Source organism: Frieseomelitta varia, unplaced genomic scaffold (genome assembly GCF_011392965.1).
Source record: "Frieseomelitta varia isolate USP_RPSP 00005682 unplaced genomic scaffold, Fvar_1.2 scaffold_217, whole genome shotgun sequence".
Lineage (NCBI taxonomy): Eukaryota > Metazoa > Arthropoda > Insecta > Hymenoptera > Apidae > Frieseomelitta > Frieseomelitta varia.
This window is the reverse complement of record NW_025109939.1, coordinates 44,611-62,231: the sequence shown is the minus strand read 5'-3', so window position 1 is coordinate 62,231 and position 17,621 is coordinate 44,611. Positions and strand designations below refer to the sequence as shown.

Below are 17,621 nucleotides of genomic sequence, written 5' to 3'. Positions count from 1 at the left end.
TTTCGTTTAAATCGGTGCCTCCCCACTCCCGCCACCACGAAACATCCGACTGTATCTCGATATTATATACAACAAGGTAGGAAACACTTCGATTAAATTTCCGACGTTCACGCAACCACGTTAAATCGATGATGTCACGCCGATCCCGTATTACGAAGCCTTCAGAAATAAGTTACACGTGTCCAACGATTTAAATATTACTCACCGATCACTCTATTGAATCCATTTGTCTTTCATTCGCAAGAAGAGTAAATTGTTCCATTGTTTCATTTTTAATAATTGTGTAACCATAGTACATACGCGTACGTGTGCATACGTTCCGCGTGTGTGTATGTGTGTCCAGCAGTGCGAAGAAGTTCGACGAATGTTCACGAACAAGAGGAAAAAAGAGCCCAGCATCGCGAAGAAACGTCTGTTATATATCTTAAGGGCGATAAATATTTTATATCGGTATATCTTTTAATGTGTGTAGAAAATATATGTATATGTATAATATATTATACTAACGCGAGATTCGTTTCTTTTCTCTCTCTCTCTCTCTCTCTCTCTCTTCTTTTTTCTTCTCCTTATAGAAAAAGATATGTGTATCCTAGAACAAGCGAAGAGAACAATTCAACAAGAATTGGTTTTCGAAAATGTGGACGCTCGGACATCAGCAGAGTCGGATAGAAAATTTCATTTCGCCTTGGCGAAAAATTCATTCGAGATAATCGTAACGACGAGTGATCTCGGCGATCGCGTTCTGCTCCCTCGAATCACGTCCAGTTCGAACGATCGAATCAGAAAAACAACAGAAGAGAGAAACGTACAAAGGAAACTTCGTAAAACGTGAATCGACGGTTCTAAAGCTACGCTCACGTTAGACGTGTTCCCGTCGAAACGACTAATTGGGCCAAGTTACACAGGAAGCTGCCCGAAATTGAATAAATTTAGCTTGAAGATTATTATTTTGAAAAAAGGCGTCTTACCTCTATCGAGTATTTTTTAATGATTTGTCGAACAATAAGTAGTATAGTGAGTGTAGAACAGTCTAAAAAAAGTTGTAGAAATGAAACTATGGTTTGATGGAACAACAAGAACTGTAAGAATAATAATTTTTAAGTAATAAAAATTGTACGATTATTGAACTCATATAGCGTTTAATCAACTTTTTTTTTTTTTTTTTGTCATTTCGAGGCACGGCAGGTTTCTGTGCAACCTGGCCCGATCGATCCACTTTCAATTATTCAAAATCGCCTGTGTAAACGCAGTGCCGTCCAAGTCGAAACGACCTGCTCGTTTCGACCAACAGTGCCCATGTAAAGCTGCGTTTACATTAAACAATTTTTCGGGGAACCGAGTCGACCTCAAGCTGTTCACAATCACTATAAATACCAAATTTTAGCATCAAACAACTTTCAATCGCTCGATCAAGAACGAACCTGATCGTTTCAATTGTAATTGTAATGCAAACGCAGCTGGAATATTATAGGCTCGTTCGTCAAACGACAAATCAGCGAAGTGATCAAAATCGCACTAAGGAATCGACAATCGATTTGCCTTTGCCTAATCTCATCAACAATATTCTCTATCGAACGATTACTTCTTCTCTACGATACACGTACTGGCCATGGTCGAACAGCCAAACTCTCGGATAATGATGTGAACTTTTTAATCGAACGAAACAACTTGTCCTGCAAGTTGTCCAACGCAAACGCAGCTTATACGGCTCGCCGATGATCAAACGAACTAACTTCGAACGACTCTAACTTCAATTCGGGAACGGAAAGAATTGCGTCCGAACTCTGCGTGAACGCTCAAATCGTTAAAAAGTTTTCCGCGCGCTCCGCTTTAATCGAACGTAGGCGAATTAGAGACGCGCCGAGTCGCGCGATAAATGTAAATATCACGTCTACGTGATAACGACAGGCGCTAGAATCGATAAGGGGACAGCGTTTATTTCGTACTCAGCCAACTCGTAACTACCTAGTTAAAATGGAACGTAGAAAAATATAAAATAAAAAATCATACAAACGAATGCGAATGATAAAGTGAAGATTAGTCTTTACGATATATATATATATATATCAGCTACTAGATTCAATTTCCTCGTTCATCATGACTCTCTTTTGATCCTAGTCTCTCACTAATTCGGTTTCATTCCCTCCCCCCGGGGGTCTGGCCCCGTAAAACTCGCCGATACGTTATTAACAGTTTGCAGAATGAGCAAAAAGATCTCCCGATCTTCTCGTTTCGTCCCATCGCGCGACCTGTTCTTCGAGAAGAATTCGCGAACGATCGGCGCGCGAATGGTTTTCCCCGTGAGACGAGGGGAGGCAAGCTTCCTCTGCTCGATCGTACGAGAGAGTACGATATAATAAAAATTAAAAATATGTTACGCGTGTATTATTATTATTGTAGAGGTTTCTTAATCGATCGAAAAAATTTTCTCTAATCTTTATAACGCGCGATTCATCAGCGCGAATCAGTGTGATCAGTTTACACACGCCGGTGAAAAGGGATCTCGAGGTTGGTGAGTTCAACCTTCGGTGAGTTACGCGACTCGACAGAAGCGTTATTCTGCCAGTCTGATAAAAAGAACTATCGATTTATCACATACGACTTACGCAACACGAAGAGAAAGAGGGTTAAAACGAACGTGCTCGTCTCTCGTCTTGATGACGTCGTGTGGTGACGACGAGTTGGCCGTCCGTTCGCCCCAGGATGTTCTTTCTCTGGATGTCCCATTGAAGAGCGAGATCTTTTACTAGGGATCAGTTCAGGCTCTACCAATCACGGCCGGAGGTCAGAGGGCGTTCTCCATTTCTTCTGTTGTCAGCTGGAACTGCTCTTGACCTATATATCAGCGAACAAAGCCGATTTAACGATCCACCGGAAGCGTCACGTTGGCGAAAAGGATTTCAGTTTGATAGGACGTTTGAATGAATAAAGAGTCTCTCTCTCTCTCTCTCTCTTTCTCTCAAAGGAGAGAACTCTTTCTTTCCAATAGAGAACAGTGACAGAATGGTTCTTCATTGCATATTCTTATCGGCGGTCTTTCATACTGCCAGACGGTTTGTGCAGAGAGTAAATTATGACAGATGAAGCGGGCAAATAATTTGTTTGAAGTTAAAGCGAATAGACTTTCTGGGTAGATGTGTATCTACAACGTGACTAGTTATAGAGAAGAAAGAAATAAGAAAGATATTTGTGTTGGATCATTCTATCAGAGTTATGTTTAATCCTTAACGCGTTTTATATGTTATATTTAATCCATAGTTACGATAGATTGAAATATAAACTGTAATGTTTATTTTTTTAATTTAAATCGTTTAATTTAATCTAAAGCGTTCAAAAATTTTTACACAACGTTCAGTAATCATCGTGGTTAACTGGTACCATTGGACATTGTAATTTAGACTTTCATAGTACTTTTGAACATTTGATTTTGATCTTAGTTTTTATCAGGGAAAAACGTAAAGTGAAATTAGTACAGTCGCCTACACTCCAACGATAGTATTTGAAAGTTATATAATAATGGAGGGATTTGGGAGTTTTATAAAATTGAAAATTTAATATGAGAGCAAATATAGGAGAAATGAAGAAATTAAATATAGGAAAATTAAGTAACAGGTAATTTCTTATTATTCATCTAGTATACGATACTTATAGAATGACCCAGTAGATTCTATGAAAATCTGTAACGTTGTCCTAAGAAAGGATACATAACGCTGGTTTATTAACAGAAACCAATAAAACATGGTGTAATGCGATCCAAAATTAATTTAAAACTCAGAGTGTCGGATTCATATTTCTCTCCTTTGCTTATTGAAAATCCTTTCTTCCTGCGTTCTACACGCTACATGGATTAATAAACTACATGGATTAATAATATTCTCCTTCCTTTAATCGAAATAATACCGAAAAAAAAAGAGGGAGAGAATTTAATTATCAAGAGGTAGAGTTCATATTGATATAACCTTTGGAAAGAGGAATTAAAAATAACATTCTGACTTCATAAAATAATATAATACGAAAGAGAGAACGTTTCCTTCCCCGTTATCTATAATAATAAAGCTATCAACGTACATTTTTCCATTTCTCCCGACTGACCCTAATTTCTTTCTTTTTTTTCTTTCTTCTTTCATCATTCTACACTTCGCTACGTCGCGAACATATTCGCACAGAATATCTCCTTTTGCAACGAGAGAAAGACGAAAACACTCACTGCATAAATACGCTGCGAGGTCACGGTCCTCCGCTTGCAGAGCTAGATCGCGAGGTGTGTTGCCGTGTCGATCCTTGATGATTAAAGTAGCACCGCCAGCCACTAACATGCAGCAAATTGAACGACGCTTATATTGAGCCGCTTTGTGCAAAGCGGTCTGACCTCTGCAATTAGAAAGTACAGACTTCTTCTTTTTCCCTTCCTTTCCTTTTTGTTTGCTCTCTATTTAACAGCGCCAGGAATAAACCACTTCTTTGATCGCCATCATGGCTCGTAGTAAACAGAGTTTGAAATATGGACAAAAAAAAAAAAATTGTTCAATTTACGCTGGCTCATGATGCTGCCATTTCTGCTAAAGATCAAGCGCAAATAGGTCATGAAGGCTTTACAAAAATCCTGAGAACCTTCTTTCAGCCATTTCGCGACAATGGGATTCTTTTGCTTTCGTCTGCTTTTGCCAAAAATTTTCCTAGACAATCAATTAATTGTAATACCAGCCATTGCGTTCCAGGTCGCGTTTGGACAAACGCTCGTTCGTCTTTCTTCCATTGTGATCAAATTTCAACTCGTTCGATGCTTGATAAATTATTCGCTGGTACAAATGAATGCCGAGCACGAGGAACGCAATAACTAGACTGCGAGTTTCTACAGATTTATTGAAAATTTCAAAATAAGAAATTGCACGGAATTCTACTGTAACATTTATATATGTATATTATACAATATTTAGTACGTAAAACAATTTTTTGAGATTTAATTATATTCTCAGAAATTTGCTTTCATTTGTGAATTACAATCATCTATACCGAGTCTTATCTTTCTCTCGTTCGGTGAACATCCTTTGTTCGTTCTTTTTTTAATTGTTTCTGAATTTGTTTTAAGTCTTTTTTTTTTAACTTACTTGTCATTGTCGATCATATTGAGGATAGTCGATGGTGCGCAAGCGATGAGATATCTGACAATATCTTTGTGACCATATCTCGATGCTAGATGAAGAGCAGTTTGTCCAGAGGAATCGATGGACAAAAGGGAGTAGCCCTTCTCGTGAAGTTCTTTCAAAGCCTGTAGATCGCCGATTTTCGCTGCTTTCAAAATACCATCACTGGCTTTCTCTAGTAATCCGGTATTAAACGTATGCACCTCAGAACTCAGGCCGAAAAGTCTATCTCGTGGGCTGTAACAGAATTCGTTTCCTTCTCTTTATACCTTTCGTTCGATCAGTCAATGAACTTAAGCCTTTCTTTATTTTCCAATCATTATTTCATATTTTTCTGCTGTTCATTACTTTATAATTTCATACTGATCTTCTTGGATCTGATCTCAGCTTATTACTTTTTCTACGAGAGTGTGAATTAACACAAATTCGAGTAAATCGAGTAAAATCGGGTTTAAGTAAAACTGAACACGGTTCTCCAAGGTTACAGTTTCAGAATATTTAGGACACTCAGAATTTTGGAATTTCAAGATTTTAGGATTTTAGAATCTTGAAGTTTCAGGACATTGGACTTTCCTTGGAGTCTTGGAATTTTAGAATATCAAAGTATCAGAATTTAAAAGTGTTAGGTTTTGAGAATTTTAGATTTCTAGGATTTTGAAATTTTAGAATAGAATGTCAGAATTTGAAAATTTTAGAATTTTAGAACCTTGGGATTTCAGAATATTGGAGTTTCGGATTTTTCGGGTATTAGAATGCCAGAATTTTAGAATACTTGTAATATTCAACTTTCATTGCATTGTTTCTTTCTGCATTTCATAAAAAAAAAGTCATCAGAACAACGATGAAATTAATTACGAATTTAATTCTTTATAAAAATTCCTTTCTAAGGAGAGAAAGATGCGAAAGGAGTTGGTAATTAAAGGAGCCGTTAACCAAAAAGGAAAGAAATGAAAAGATAGAGAGAAAGAAGAAATTAAACATTCATGAAAAGCACTTCCATCTCATTGAACTCTTAGAAAGAGACGAGATTCTGATGTTCGTTACTGTATATGCTGTGCATTAACTGGCATTCCTTTGCGATACTAACGAAAACCAAGTGAAAGGAACATCCTAAACTCTGAAACGAAATTAGAGCGTTTCTAGAAAGACTGGTTTGAGAGTGAATGAGCGCGGATTTACTTTCAAAGAGCGGCACGAGTGGTCGTATTATTATTATTCAAGATAGAGATTTCAACATAGAGAAACAGCATTTCAAAGTTACGGATGTTTTATATCTGTTTTTTATACTAAAGCGAAGCCACTAAAAACACATTTTATCTTTTTACAAACTTTCTTCTTCTGAAAGTCATTTGTTAAGCTTTTATATCTAAAATTTCATATTACTTGTCAGAAAAGAATTTGAGAACTAATAATTCGTTTGATATTTTCGCGACAGTGCCGAAGTATATATATAAATGAAAAATAAAATTTGAACATACGAACGTATGACTTTCATCTTTCACGATATCACAGAAATAATTTCGTAGACTGATCTTGCGTAACCCTGCTTCGATGATTTCGCAACTAAACTACCATTTAAACGTCAAGTTAGAAACGAACGACTTTAAAAACTGAACGACGCGAGACAACGAAATTTAACTTCATTCTTGAATCCCGAGTGCTTAACTGCAAGTTTAAATAATCCAATCTCCCTGTTACAACTTCCATAAAATTCAAATTACAATTCATCATGTGCTGGCGACATTAAACTAACTCAACTAGCGAGCCGAGCTGCTTCAGACCCGTAATAAAAATATCTCGTTATACCTTTAAAATTAGTTCTCAAGTAGGAAACGTCGTTTAATATTGATTGTAGCACAGTATGACAAAGGTATGAATATTTTGTAATTACACTGCGCCAGATTATATTGTTTTACATCAGCGCGTTGCGTTGGCTGGGCAAAGATTCCAAAAAAAAAAAAAAAAGAAAAAAAGAGAAATGAAAAGGAAAAGAAAAGAGAACGACCTAGAACTTACCTAATGAAAGTGGGTGTTGTTTGATGCTGCGACTGTGTGACAATCGTCGCAGAGATCGATTTTGAGGAACTGCTCTGCTTGGTCGCGTCTTCAGGCAACCTCTCCTCCTTTTTCACAGTCGGAGGTTCGTCCTTTGGCGTTTCTCGGCTCATCGATTCAGAAGGTTTCGCAGAATTTTGAGCCTCGTCCTGTGTTTTCGGTGGTGTTTCAGGCGCCGCGTTCTGCGATTCCGTAACTGGCTGCGCCATTGGCACTTCGTCAGGCTTCTCTTTTGTCATGGCTGCGTTTGACTTTGGTCGTTCTTCGCTATATTACACGTTCTTTCTATTAATCTAATGATACGATTTCATTACCATTACAGATATCATGGACACACGAACGGATGTGTATAATAGTGGCAACGAAAGGTTTTTTTTCGACAAAGGCACGACTTTCTTTTTTTTATTTTTCGAAGCTACGAGTCATAATTGCGTAGCTCTTGATTCACTGTTATTGCATGCGCGACTATTTAATTATCTCTCTGTGGACAACATAGATAAAAGACAAATGAGTAATACCACTACACAATATACGAATGAATGTCGTTCTCTGTTTAATGTAAATCGATTGCCTCGAGCCATTTCACCGATACTCCGATACTCGTTCGGTTCTTTCACTTCGATATTTAATATTTCGATTATTAATATTCAAAACTCAATTGTCAATTCATTTCAATCACAGAAACCGATTATGCAAATCTAATTCTAGAACTATCTGAATTCATTTAAGCCTTTTTAAGAATTTTTCAGATAATTTATTTAAAACGACAATTCCAGATTGTTTGACGAGAATTCTCTACGTTGAGCAAAGAACAACATTAAAATTCAATCAACAACTTTTAATATTATTTATACAACAAACAAAAGATATAGTACAATATTGATTACAGCAGAAATATAACATACTATACTGTGACAGAGCCCGTCGTAACAAAAACTCTACTGAAGATGATCGAAAGAAAGAATTTCCAATCGAATATATGAAAAGAAATACCTTGGCGAGGGTTGAGCGGTTTCCGGTTCTTGCCTCGCAGACATCTTTGTCCCATCGGATTCGCTCGTTTGATTGGTCGCATTCTCTTCGAGAACATACACCGCTTCGACAGCCACGTCGGTTACGTAATGGAGTTGCTCCTGAGCTCTGTCAATCCTGAAGAATCGCTCGGCGGTACACGCTGAAAATTGATCTGACTTGACACGGCAGCAGTTTAAATTACAAGTCAACGTGTTAACGAATATTAACATCAACCGTAAGATCTGTAAAATGTCTCTAGATTTGCTCACTTGTTACTGTAACTTCCAGATTCTAGAAAGGATTCTAGACAAATGTACAGTTTACCTCTTATCATTGTTATTTATCCAATTCTTTATTTATTCGTTATATTATTGCAATAAATTTATACAACGATTGTTTATTATTGTTGTTATTTGTTACTTGTACGGAGAAGATAATGAAAAATTGCAGTAAATATTTCGAAGATTTTTCTAAAAACATTGAAGTCACGTTGAACTAGCCATGCGAATTTTTATGTATCCTTAGTGCACAAATCTCTAAAATTATCGCAAGTCAAATGCTTGTCAAGAAATCTAAAATTAAAATTAATGCAAACAAAGGGTAAAAAGTCGCTGGAAAATGAACAACCTGTAAGAGTACGGTGTCTACTTACAGTCGAGGAAGCAACAAGTGTCCATGTTGTGATCTTTCGCCAGGATCTTCCTCAAGGATTCTAGGTCGGTGGTGGCGTCAAGATCGAGTGGATCCGCAATCCATGTGATCGCGGCCTTCTTCAACATATCTTTGTCGTGATGATACCTCTCGTAATCCATCATCTTGATCTTCATCACCGGCAGTTTTAATCTGTCTAGTTTGACGTCCTGTTGCGGTTTGCTCGCGTTTCTTCGTTTCGCCAGCATCGTCGCTTTGTTTAGTAGTTTCAGATTTATAATGGATGGCAACAGCCGACAAGCCTCGCCATCGACCTAAGAGACACGGATGATAGTTCTTCTCGTATACAATTGTACGTACATAAGTGAATAGCTTCCGTGAAATCGAATGAATAGAGATGAAACAATTATTTCTAGTCTGAGGAATTACTTCAATAATCTTCTGATGCTTTCAGAAAATCGAGCGAATAAGATCTGATTGGAGTCACAGGTTTGTTGCGAAAAATAATCGAAAATTTTTATTGGAATTCTAATTAGTATTTTTATGCGATTTATAGATTTTCCTTTGATTATCTGTTTTAATCTTTTTACGAAACTTTTGGCACCTACTTCCTCAAAACTCGTTAAAGTGTATCGTGTTATTTTCCATCTACCTAATTAAATTATGTTGTACATCGAATTATTCATAATCTCTTCTATAATTGAGATATTTACTACTGTACGAATTTTAGTAATTAGTAATTGGCGACGTGACAGTAATTTTCATATTATGACCTATGGCTGTGATAACGGCAAGTGACATAACTACAGCAGTCACTCGTTACAACGTCAACAAATATAAAATAAATATAAAACCCAAGTACAGGGTGGCCACTGAAAAACTAAAGCGATGAAAAAGTCACAACTTGTTCATTTTCAATCTTTTTTATTTTTTTTTTTCCTGTAGGTTTAATAATAACTGAAAAAAATCCATTAATTATATCTCCAAATAAAATAAAAAATTTTAAAAACGTGTTTGTAAAAGTTATTTTTGTTTTATCATCATTCAGTGTTTCAGTGACCACTCTGTATTAACAATTACTGGATAAATTGGTTTGGCAAATACAAAGCAAACATGGGTTTAAGAATGAAATTGAATTTTTTTTTTTTAGTTTTCTATTTTTTTTCTTTATTTTTATTTTTTAGTTCCGTTCTTTGTATTTTTGTTGTCTCTACTTTGTACAGTGATGCGTTCGAATGAAATAACTTTCTAATAAGTGTCTTTTTCTTATTAGAGTTTCTTCCTATTTTTTAGTTTTCTATTTTTTTCATTCTTTTTTTAGTTTCGTTCTTTGTATTTTTGTACAGTGATAAGTTTGAATGAAACAACTTCCCGACTCAAATATTTATAATTCATAATATCAATTGGAAATTTTATAATTTAAATAGTTTAACAATTTTTCGAGATGATATAATAATTCAAAGTTTGCAATACGTCGTACTGCAAGTGCGACAGAGATGGGCATTCGTTCGTTTAGTTTGAGAAACTGCTTAAAATGCAGTTAAAAAAATATAAAATATAAAAATATAAAAATATAAAATATAAAAATATAAAATATAAAATATAAAATATAAAATATAAAATATAAAATATAAAATATAAAATATAAAAATATAAAATATAAAATATAAAATATAAAATATAAAATATAAAATTATAAAATATAAAATATAAAATATAAAATATAAAAATATAAAACTCGCACGAAGGAAATTTACCTGCATTGGAATGGTCCTCGTGGTAACCAACTTAGCCGTGCTGCACTGAGCGATGCAGGTGCCGTGTCCACCTGCTTGAAGAAGCGGAAGTTGATACGTCGTTAAACCAACGACCTCGATCAGCCCATCTTCGGTCGATGGCTCCTTGGTTCCACTGGCAGCACCCCAAGGATGCGTTCCACCGCCGTACGAGGCGATGTTCAAGAAAACAATGGCGTGAACGCGGTGTTCCTTCAACTTGGGCGTCATGTCCTGGCCGTCGCAATCCAACGTGACGAATTCCGAGAGATCCTTCCACTTTCGTCGCACGAGATCCTTACCACCCATCTGGCCGTAAAACATCTTGTTCCGTAACCGCGAATTGAACCTCTCTGGATGCGCCTCTGCAATTCAATCGAGTGGCAATTTTTATTCGTACCTCTCGTCGCCATGTATCTTCAAAACATTGTAACATTCATGAGCTACGAGCGGGATATTTACGACCCGTATTGTTCGGAATATGTAAAGCGTCCTCTTCGGATAGCTTTATCATTCCCAACGGGGAAAATTCCATATTTTGAGACACGGTTGGGATAAATTCAATTCGGGAATTCAGACGTTCAAAACGTTTCACGTCGGTGGGAGAATTGTTATTTGGTGGCCGCGTGAAGGACTGAATTTATACTCGAGAACAAAACTCGTTCGACTCTTGTCAAATTCATAAAACGATTTCAACGATTTCGACTAACAATTACATCGCAAAATACAAAATTCACTTTAACAGATTGTAAATTGAGAAAATACTAAAGAATTAAGTCGTGTAAGTCAATTTTTTTTCTTCGTGTATCCACTTGCGTTTAACCACTTGCGCTGGAATGACGTGCCATGCACGTCGAGAATTTGTTGCCCCAAAATTGCAATATTTTCTCAGTTTATATGGTATATTTAGGTATAACCCAGGCAAAGCGAAGAATAAATTTATTACTTGTCAATAATTGCTATCCAGTGATGTACCGACGAGTTCAAAAAGAAAGCGACCAATTATACACGGTTTGGTCACTCGTTATGGTCCGCAATCAGCTGCCAGCGCAAGTGGTTAACTGCCACGCACGTCGAGAATTTTTTGCCTCAAAATTGCAACATTTCCCTCAGTTTTTAAGTATATTTAAGTACAATCCAGGCAAAGCGAAGAATAAATTTATTACTTGTCAATAATTGCTATCCAGTGATGTACCAACGAGTTCAAAAAAAAAGCGACGAATTATACACGGTTTGGTCACTCGTTATGGTCCGCAATCAGCTGCCGACGCAACGTGGTTAAGACGATATAATATCACTCTCACGCTGTTCGAAAAAATTAAAATTCCCCCTACCACGTAATTCCACCCACGCGATAACCCAAATAACAGGATAAAACCTTCCAAAGAATTTTGTCGCGTTTTCTCTTTCGCGAAGCTCTTCGTCGAATCCCTCGACCGTCGAACCAACCTCACCCTCGAGTTCACCACCCTCTCCCTTCCGCGCCATTCACCGCAAATTTCCATCCATATAGAGAGAACACGCGTCCGCTCGGCGATCCCAAAAGCATTTCGCGTTTCGCCAAAGACATTTGCATGAGATGTGGCAACAGGTTTGCCAACTACTTCACGTTAAGGTTGTTCGACGGCTCAACGATAACGATAACCCGTGCCCGTTACCAAATAACAAACTGTTGCACGCCCATTTGGGAAAAGCTCGAGTTTCGAGAGGGTTGATATTGTGTACGATACCTTGGAGACTCACCTCGAGCTTCGTGGAACTCAAGGGCGATATGAGCATCCACACCGAGGGAGAAATAATTATTAACGACGTTCAGAGGTAGATTCTCTTTGCCTTTGCCATTGTCGTCGTCGCCCTGCGCGTCGGGGTTCCTCTCCACCACCAGCTGCCATCTGTCCAACAGAGTTGTGTCGCTGTCGCCGATATTCGTCAGGATCTTTCCAATCGGCTCGTCCGTGTAACCGCCACCCCATCCCAGAGCCCTGGCCAGATCGTTTCCAGTTCCCAGGGGGAGGACGCCCACCGCCGGTGGCGGAGACGCGCCGATCTGATCCAAAATTGATAACACCCAACCGACCGTACCGTCGCCGCCGCATGCCAGAACTCGTAGATTAGGAACTTTTTTGAACAGCTCTAGCCTGCAAGCGAGAGGGAAAACCATTCTTTTCTTCAGCTCTGTTTCATTCGTTTTCACAGACGAAATATTCTTTGGTAATTTAAGACCTGGAAGTGACGAAGTATCTTTTTTCTATGATTTCTACTTTTTTTTTTAGTTTTCTATTTTTTTTCTTTATTTTTATTTTTTAGTTTCGTTCTTTGTATTTTTGTTGTCTGGACTTTGTACAGTGATACGTTCGAATGAAAATAACTTTCTAATAAGTGTCTTTTTACTATCTCTTCCTATTTTTTAGTTTTCTATTTTTCTTCTTTATTTTTTTTTTTTTTTTAGTTTCGTTCTTTGTATTTTTGTTGTTTGGACTTTGTACAGTGATGCGTGCGAATGAAAATAATTTTCTAATAAGTGTCTTTTTCCTATCTCTTCCTATTTTTTAGTTTTCTATTTTTTTTTCTTTATTTTTATTTTAGTTTCGTTCTTTGTATTTTTTGTCGTCTGGAGTTTGTACAGTGATGCGTTCGAATGAAAATAACTTTCTAACAAGTATCTTTTTCCTATCTCTTCCTATCTTTTAGTTTTCTATTTTTTTCTTTATTTTTATTTTTTAGTTCCGTTCTTTGTATTTTTGTTGTTTCTACTTTGTACAGTGATGCGTTCGAATGAAAATAACTTTCTAGTAAGTGTCTTTTCTATCTCTTTCTATTTTTTAGTTTTCTATTTTTTTCATTCTCCTTTTAGTTTCGTTCTTTGTATTTTTGTACAGTGACGCGTTCAAATGAAACAACTTCCCGACTCAAGAATTTACAATTCATAATATCAATCGGAAATTTAATATTTTAAATAGTTTAACAATTTTTCGAGATGATATAATAATTCAAAGTTTGCAATACGTCGTACAGCAACAGAGATGGGCATTCGTTCGTTTAGTTCGAGAAACTGCTTAAAATGCAGTTAAAAATACAAAACTCGCGCCAGGAAAATGAAATGAAAAAGGAAGAAGAAAAGTCTCTAACGAGGAGAGAGTTCGCGTGTGAAAATATCCAATGAATTTGACAGTTTAAAAAAAAAACATTAACATACCTTGTCCGACCTCTACGTAATATCACAGCTGGATTTTATTACAGTTCTTCTTCAAGAAATACCAATATTTACAAGTCGTTTATCAAGTTTATATACATTTCATGCACACGAATAAAACTACAAAATGAAAACGAATGTTTCCTCGGGACTTTTCTGAAACCCGGCGAATTCTCGAAGAGTCTACGATGTCAAACGTGAATGGAACACTAATTTCATTAATATCTCTTGCTCCTACCCTTTTGAAGGATCCGTTTTCAAAGGGAAGAAAGCGAAATAATCAGCATATTATATTACATTTTTAATCCCGAGAGTCCGGAACGTTCTAGCGCGGAATTAGGTTAGCTAAATGGGAAAATTGACTCAAATTAGTTCAGTAGCGGATTAGCGGAAAAGTGGGGAGAGGGGAGGATATTGGAAAATATGACAAATGGACAAGAGATTTAATTAAAGTTGCACGGGCTGGCTGGTAGCCAGGAAATAGCCGGATAAAGGTGAACCTTTCGGAATAAAAGCTGTCGTTACGGTACTATCGAAACTTCCTACGAAAGTTGATTTCATTTCATCCGCTCGCATTCACGATGACAGAACAAACAACATCGTTCCCGTATACGTATGTGCGTACACTGCACGGTGATAAAAGTTTTCCTCCGGGTCATATCCGATGAGTTTCTCTGTGTTTTTCGCAACGAGCCACTTCGTTTGTTTTTTCGCTGCTCGCGGCAAATATTTGTAATTTTTTTAATTATGCAAATGCAACGACGGCCGCGTCGTCGACGAGTACAAGGAAATGCTCTCTCCGATTTCATATTAATTCGCAAACAACGTTAATGTTAAAACTTCGTGTTTGCTCCACAAACAAACATGAAACAAACCTGCATGTGTGACAGCGTTTTCGTTTGTACACAATGGCGAGGCAAACGCGTATATATATATATTATATATATACATATACTTGTACACAAGTATAAAGTAAATGTAGACGCGTGACAACATTTCTAAATAATCTTGAAATTTCAGAACGCCCAAGTTGTAATTGCTGTTTAACTTTCACCGCGTTGGGATTAAAATGAAAAAAAAAAAGAAAAGTTCGATGCATATTCTGTCCCGTTGCAGTAAATCGTACTATTTTTCAATCAGTTTCAAATTTTGTCTGACAACACTTTCAATTCAACCAGAAATCAGTAGAAATGATTTTTACAGTCAAAAGCCTACGTTAGAGTCTCTCTCTCTCTCTCCCTATTTCTCGAATATCTTGATACTCGAGTGTCACGTCTGTCAGTAATTTAAAGATCACCTGTTACTGACAGACGTTCCACCCAGATGATACAACGTTTGCATCATGTTCCCAGATCAATATTATAACTTACATACGAGTATTAATACAACAATTCGTCAATCTTGATATTTGAAAAACAGGGGTTCGCACGATACTCGAAACAAATCTCAACGCGAATTGCATCTCTCCAACGGCACACTCACGAAACTACGAGATTCGAGCCACAATGAAATTCCCGTTTATCCACCAAGACTTACCCCATCTTGGGCCCACCCTGGGTCAAATCGAACACCTGCCGCGGATTCAACAGCCATTGAAACTTCTGGAGAAGCTTGGCTCCCTGATTGCCGCCCGATTTCGGATTAATGAAAACCAGCACCGGCTTCACCGATGGCGTTGGTATCGGCTTCACCACCCACAGCCTTCCCTGATCCTTCTCCTGCTCCTTGTCCTTCTCCTTCTCCTTCGATTTCTTCCTGCTGGTGCCGGCACCGCTCCCAGACTTCTTCTTCCTCGGCGATTTCCTCAAACTGCTCTTGAAGCTGCCCTTCCGCGGCAGCTTCACGATCCAAGATGGCGGCACGATGATGGACGCGTGGATACCCAGCTCGCAATTCTCGCCGATCTTCTGCACGTTGAAGCACGCCTCTTTGTTGTGGTAGGCGAGCTTGCACCAGCTGCAGCTCACCGCGACGATCTCCTTGGAGCTGAAGCTCAGCTTCGACTGGAACGACTTGCCGCAATTGGCGCACTTCCCTTTCTGCGAGCGCCGATGTACCCAGTGATGATGAGTGTTCGTCTGTTCCCGGTACTGGCGGACACCGACGTCCCGGAAACCCGACTTACAGGCGAAATTCAGGCTCACCGCGCACACCGCGTGAGCCACCACTCGGCAGGCTGCGCATTTCATCCGGGGCCCGTGTTTCTGAAAATTCGAGAACACATGTCGGTACGTACGTTAGTGATGTCATCGATGACTGGATTAAACCTCTGGCAACCGATCTGAATAACGAAACAGATTCACGTTTGAAAAATTTCGAGTCTTTAAACTGGAGACTGATAAATACAGATAATTATATTATAAATGTTTTATATTGAGAAATTATTATATTATATTTTATATATATATTAATATATATATTATAAATATTATATTAATATTGCGAATAATATTATATTATATTAACAATATTAATAATAATATTATATTAATACTGAATATAAATATATTATATTGAAATTATATACAACTTCAATATTTTACATCCAACACGATGTAGTGAATTACACATACAGTATTGATTTAGCGAATCACAGTAACCAATGTTTACCTAGGAAGATTGAAAAAAAGTAATGGCAAATAAGGGAAATAGGAACGTTTCATTGAGAATCTTTTCAATCAATTTATACTCATCGAAGAATTACATTATTTATAAATTATATAATTATTAATTAAATAATTATATTATATATCATTAATGTCAGATTTGTGTAACATCGTTCGTTTTCCAATTCGAAAATAGAATTAATCATATCTATAATAATAATAATATCCCTTTAAAGAAATGTTTCATTTGTGAAATTTGAAATTGTCACTGCTCTTAATCGTGAAGCATGAATTTCAAGACAAGTATTAACAATAATTAACAATAATTAATAAATAATTAAGTTAATATAGAAGGATTTCTACCAAACTTACAAATAAATAATTCCCATCAAAAATATGAACCCATTTGCATTATTCACAGGGAATATCGATCTGAACGTCACGACAGAGAAGGGGAAAAGGAAACTGTTGAAATTAGGAAGAAAATAGCATGCAAGAAAAAAAAACAAGAGTTGTAAAATCCTCTTAGTCCGCGGCGGCTGCTCGAAAGAAACCGCAACGCTCGCGAAATCGGTTTAATGGCTTTCGAAAACTGGCGGAACCTCGTTAACGGTGCTTTAATGGCACAATCGATAAAAAAAAATACGGCCAAGAATACCGTGAGCTAATCGTTTCTCTTCGCTTTGCTCTCATTTTTATTCAATATCTTCAGAAATTTCCTTCCTAGGGTAGGAAAGAAACAAGTACGAAATTCACGCTGGAACTACCAAATCGGCTTAAACAACCAATCTGTAGTTTTACAGAGTTACAGCGTTATATTTTTAGAGATTTAAATTCTTTTTAAAATACAAGACTTTTGAATTCTTATATATATATGTGTGTGTACGTATGTATATGATTATTTATTATATATCAAATATGGACTATTACTATTATTATTTTTAAAATATACGAAAGTTTATTGTATTATAAATTATATTATAAATTTTTATAATATTATAAAGTTTATTGTATTATAAATTATATTATAAATTTTTTTAATATTATAAAGTTTATTGTATTATAAATTATATTATAAATTTTTATAATATTATAAAGTTTATTGTATTATAAATTATATTATAAATTTTTTTAATATTATAAAGTTTATTGTATTATAAATTATATTATAAATTTTTATAAT

The 17,621-nt window shown here is 36.6% G+C and overlaps 1 protein-coding gene across 1 annotated transcript in view; it reads right to left on the bottom strand.

The window, feature by feature from the left end:
• Positions 1-288: 288 nt before the first annotated feature.
• The window catches only part of LOC122527438 (eye-specific diacylglycerol kinase), a gene marked incomplete at its 5' end in the record, with an annotated part of 52,610 nt that continues 35,277 nt past the window's right edge, over positions 289-17,621 (bottom strand). The window contains 9 exons of the mRNA XM_043651640.1: positions 289-2,835; positions 4,208-4,371; positions 5,109-5,381; positions 7,161-7,466; positions 8,193-8,373; positions 8,866-9,178; positions 10,622-11,004; positions 12,383-12,777; positions 15,369-16,036. Coding sequence (XP_043507575.1) covers positions 2,786-2,835; positions 4,208-4,371; positions 5,109-5,381; positions 7,161-7,466; positions 8,193-8,373; positions 8,866-9,178; positions 10,622-11,004; positions 12,383-12,777; positions 15,369-16,036 — 2,733 coding nt within the window. The remainder of the gene's footprint in view (positions 2,836-4,207; positions 4,372-5,108; positions 5,382-7,160; positions 7,467-8,192; positions 8,374-8,865; positions 9,179-10,621; positions 11,005-12,382; positions 12,778-15,368; positions 16,037-17,621) is intronic.